General features: G+C 35.1%; 1 protein-coding gene across 1 annotated transcript in view; it reads right to left on the bottom strand.

The window, feature by feature from the left end:
- The window catches only part of LOC137641224 (hornerin-like), a 32,815-nt gene extending 28,291 nt beyond the window's left edge, over positions 1–4,524 (bottom strand). The window contains exons 1-2 of the mRNA XM_068373661.1: positions 4,336–4,524; positions 2,301–2,427 (exon numbers count right to left, since the gene is read on the bottom strand). Of these exons, the coding sequence (XP_068229762.1) occupies positions 2,301–2,427; positions 4,336–4,524 (316 nt within the window). The remainder of the gene's footprint in view (positions 1–2,300; positions 2,428–4,335) is intronic.
- Positions 4,525–4,866: the final 342 nt, after the last annotated feature.

Genomic DNA, 4,866 nt, shown 5'->3' with positions numbered 1-4,866 from the left:
CAGGAGATATAGATGATCATTTCAAGTCCACTGTACTTATACCTGTTGAATTCAGGAATCTGTTCTTAGACTTGAAATCAACCCATCAGACCCCCTACCGTCCGAGCGTTTTCAAACTTTAGCCCCTCTCCCCCTCTATGACCATGGTTAATTTTATCCTCACGTAAATAGTTTACATTTTGTAAGCATACCTGCAATAATGGGAGGGCAGTATCAAACACTATTTGCCAAAATCTATAGACGTTTTCTGTACATCTAGCTTATGGTAACTATTTTAGGATGTTATTCAAATATAATTGAAATCTGAAACAGTGGCACATCTGGGCACTCATCAAAGAAACTGTAACAGATTTGCAGTTAATTTACGAAGCCCATTTCAAATAGGCTCTGTATGAACCTCGCATGTTGACAATAAATTATGCGGCGTTTCTTTGAATACATGTACCAACTTTTCATATGACGTCAATTTGTCCAACATTATTCCGTCCACGCCTTATAGTCCCATGTCTTTTCATCCAAGAATCCTTGTGGCTTCATGAAACAATATGCAACAGTGATATTTCCCCATAAAGAGATTAAAACCATAGCCAATCCTTAACCTCCACGCAATAGGAAACTAAGAAGATTAAAGGCTATGGCGCATTATAGGTCATTCACCCCCTGAAAGAGGATTTTAGCCAGGGTGAGATTTCTCGTATCCTTGAACAGTGAAACATTGGTCGATTTATAGAAATTTAAATGATTTAAAGCTAAGGGACATATAAGGCAGCATGTAAAGCCATCTAGTGCCAAAACAAACCTCACAAAAGTTTGAAATTAATGTCTCATTAAGTTATTCATAAAGAGAAGTCAAAGTCAAAAGCAAATGAGAGTTGATAATTTTATTTGCAGAATACATGTTACATATCGTGAAACAAATAATAGAAATAATCTTGAGAAATAAATTTATAATGATCGCTTAATACTGGAACAAGTTATCAGCTACACTCTTCAAAAATTCTGTTTTCCTCGTTGACTCATATTCCATTATTAATCTTTTGAGACGTTCAGTTAGTTTTTATATCGTATATAAGAATTTGACGAATCTCCTCGAAGAATTTGAGTCATTTTACCTTGAATAATTCCCTCCTCTTCCTTAATTGTTTTAATAAATTTTCAAATATTCAAATCTGTTCCACCCGTCGAACGCTTATGGTAGAATGAAACCTGTCCTCAGCATTAATTGTTCCGGGAAGATTTTGAAGAATACCATCATTAACATTCTATAGAGGCAATAGGTGGATCTCTCCTTCGTCTAGCACCACATCCTCTTATGACTCCCATGTAAAACAAGTCAAAGTAATTTAAAAGGTATGTCTTTATCGTCTATTAATTTCTCATTGGCTTCATCATTTAGAAGAAAGGCTAATGCTGAAAAACATCTTATTTTAAGACAAAATTCAGAATCTTTATCATATTTTTCTTTGAGACCCAAATAAGCACCTGTAAATAGTTTTTGAAAGTACTTGCACACGAGGGAGCTGCAGGGTCGGCCTGGGCATCCACATTAGATATATTTTCACCAAAGCAATTCATAGAGAATACAAAATTACTTTTTACTAAAAGGAACTAAACCATAAGAGAGTAACAGTCTACGGGATTCAGCACTTCAAGCAGCAACACCGTCAATCCTGGGTATTCAGTTTGGCCAGGATCTGCTTTTCGGCACTCATTAGCATGAATGCTTCTAGGCGTTCTCGAATCATATTACTGAGCAGTTGAGCTTGAATTCTCCTAAGAGCCGAGAACGATCATTCACAAGCTACTTGACTTATGGGTAATGTTAAAAGTAACTTGTAAGCAACTATGGTATGCTTCAGTGAAGAGATTCAATTTCAGGAGAACCTTATAACAGCAAAGATGGTAATCTTTATAAGACTTGGAAGTTGTCTGCAATGCTGTTTGGTGTAGGTCTGACTCAGAATCGCTGTCTTCTTCTTGTATAGTGTAGGCATCTGATATAGAATGCTTGAGCATTAGCCACTGTCCTCCCAGGATGTCAAATTCTTCTCGTAGCTTTTATGAAGGGATATTATTGTCAAATATACATAGAAACTTATGTAGCTCAACCATGGCTTCTGAGGGTATAAGTTCACCATAATGTCTAGGATGAAGGAGTGATAGATCAGCTTAGAGTGTTGAATTTCCTGAATTAGAGAATCTTCTCCTGAATACTGTTCAAAATAGTATCAACAACTTTTTGAACACTTGGTTGTTTATTGGCTGTGATGCTAATGTTGCCTCATCTGAGCAAAACTCACCATCAAACTTTTTATGTTTCCTCTGTCGTTTCTTGGGAAAGGCCTCCTTTACATAGGCATCTGCACCAGTTTCTTGAAGCTGATAATTTGCCCACCCAGCAAACTTTTGAGCTGCATCATAACAAGACTGAAAATGATTTAGTAGCATTTGCATATTCTAAAGAAATTCATCTACCATCAAATACATGGTCAGTAAATCTAATTGCACTGTTTGAAGATACATTGACAATGTAGTAGAACGGAAGAATATCCTGAGATACACTTGTGCTGAAAAATTGTTTCAAACTTCAGGAGACTGTCAAAGTAGCCTTTTACCATAGCTTTAATAGCAGTCTGTATCTGGTCAGAAACTAGGATGGTATTGAGAGCAGTGGTCAATTGTATGAAGTGCTCCATCTGGGTTCCCAAAGATACCAAATACCTTCTTCAAAGCAGCATCCTTTGACACTATATAGTTTCCCCTATGGTTCCCATTTTAGTATTAATTATATGTTTACTTCAGATATTCATTAGTTTATATGACCACCGAAAGAATACTCCAATGTCATTCAAAAGTGACAACAAAGTTGTACTAGCTATATTACGACACTTAAAGATTTCATGATAATGGGATTTAACACATGTGCTCCCATGCAGATATATGCATCTGTATGGGAGCTCCCTTTAATAGCAGAGTGCTGAACTTTTTATAACATCTATGCATGTATGCTGCTCCATTAGTTGAGTTTCCAACATAGTTTTTGAGATCAATATTCAGATCTGACATCACTTCGGAAACGAGATCCATGAAGGCTTGACCAGCAGATTGTTCACATTTCACCACACTAACTAATTAATCCATGGCCTGGGGGTGGGGTTGCCGTGTGCATGAAATGTACCCTAATTCACCCTCTTGGGTTTTATAGTAGACCTTTTGAATTATCAGAAAAGTCAGGGTGAACATTTGAAACCTGGCAGCAAGTGATAAATTTAGGCCTGATTTCACCAAATCGGGCGATGATTTCGATCCATGAACTCAGGTACCTGAACTATTTATGTCCGTATCTCCCTTGAAAATTAACGTAAAAAGATTATTTACCGCTCAAAATGTTCCTTGTAAGGAGGTATTTTCAATGATATATAGATATATAACTTTTGGGGTTATATTAGGTCATAAAACCACAAAATGTTACCATAAATCAGGAAAACTAATTATTAACTTCTTGAAGAAAAGGTGGTCAGAATCAAACAATATTAAAGAATGAATGGCTTATAATGACAATAATCAGCAGAGCAACACTATATTATTAAAATGACAAGCCTTCTATAACATTCTGTGCACATAGGAGCATACAGTAACTTTTGTAACTTTTCTTAAAAACGCTGTTTTCATAATGCCAGGTTACGTTTATCGCTCTCTACCATGCTATGTAGATTAATATTTGATGAATATTACGTATTTTGAAAAATTTTTGAAGGGTATATCATAAAATCATAAAAGAATATATGGCTTAGAAATTTTTCTAAATATTACCTAGCAAGAAAATTTTATTAATCTATGGTGTAGTTTTAATGTTGAAAGGGTACTATGACATTGGAAACCAAGAAATTGTTTGGTTGAATTAAACAAATTCAAAGATCCATAATAATAGTTTTAATCAAAATTAATCCCTTCAAACTCAGAAGGAAAATCAGAGAACTTTATAGGTAGTTCAACACATAATTAGTAATGGGACATACCTCAGGTTTCTCCCTGCATCATTAGAATTATAATATTACCTTTCTATGCAAACCTGAGCTTAATTAAATGCTTTGATATCAAAAGATACATTTAAAGCTAGTATATATTTAATAATGTAAATACATGTATTACGTTTATGATTGAAATATCTATCGTTTAATTATTTTCATGGCTAAACGTTATAAGTTTTAACTCACATTCGTAAAAAGTCAAATTGAAATAAGTTCTAATGGTCGAATGATAGTATTTGTTTCTCATGATAAAGTCCTCATCCTATAGTGCACCCAAAGGATTGCTACATGTTGCATTACTTACAGCCAAGCCACTTTGACATTTGCAAAAGTTGCAGCAAGGAACATGATTATAATACGGCAGGAACAGTAATATATTCCACATTTTGTACAACTGCACATCACAGTGAATTTCTAAGGTATTGGTCTCATCAGTTGGCAGCAAAAGATCATCAGCTATTTTATAACCATGACTTTTCGTAGCATAGCTCATATTCCTCTTCGTTCCTCTTTGTTGGATGTTATGTTTGTTTCCATGATAAGTTATATCAGTAAAGAAACAACTATTCAACCAGTCCGGGTATGTTTATAATCTCTTTCACAACTGCTTTCCAGGAACTTTAGATTTTAAGAAAGAACACAGATAAGCTGTTTTTGATTGGCCTTGTAGCCATTCAAAAGAGTTTAAACTAACAAGAATTCAATTCGCGAGAAACTGTGAAATACACCACAGCAATAGCATTTTGGCCTACGTTCAGTTTCCATAAGAGAGCAATTTTGTAATCACTGTATCTGAACGCTTGGAAATTCGAGAAATTCATCCCACCTCTTCGTA

The sequence above is a fragment of the Palaemon carinicauda genome, chromosome 5, assembly GCF_036898095.1.
Source record: "Palaemon carinicauda isolate YSFRI2023 chromosome 5, ASM3689809v2, whole genome shotgun sequence".
Classification (NCBI taxonomy): Eukaryota; Metazoa; Arthropoda; class Malacostraca; order Decapoda; family Palaemonidae; genus Palaemon; species Palaemon carinicauda.
The sequence above is the reverse complement of the archived record's forward strand: the minus strand, read 5'-3'. Positions and strand labels throughout refer to the sequence as shown.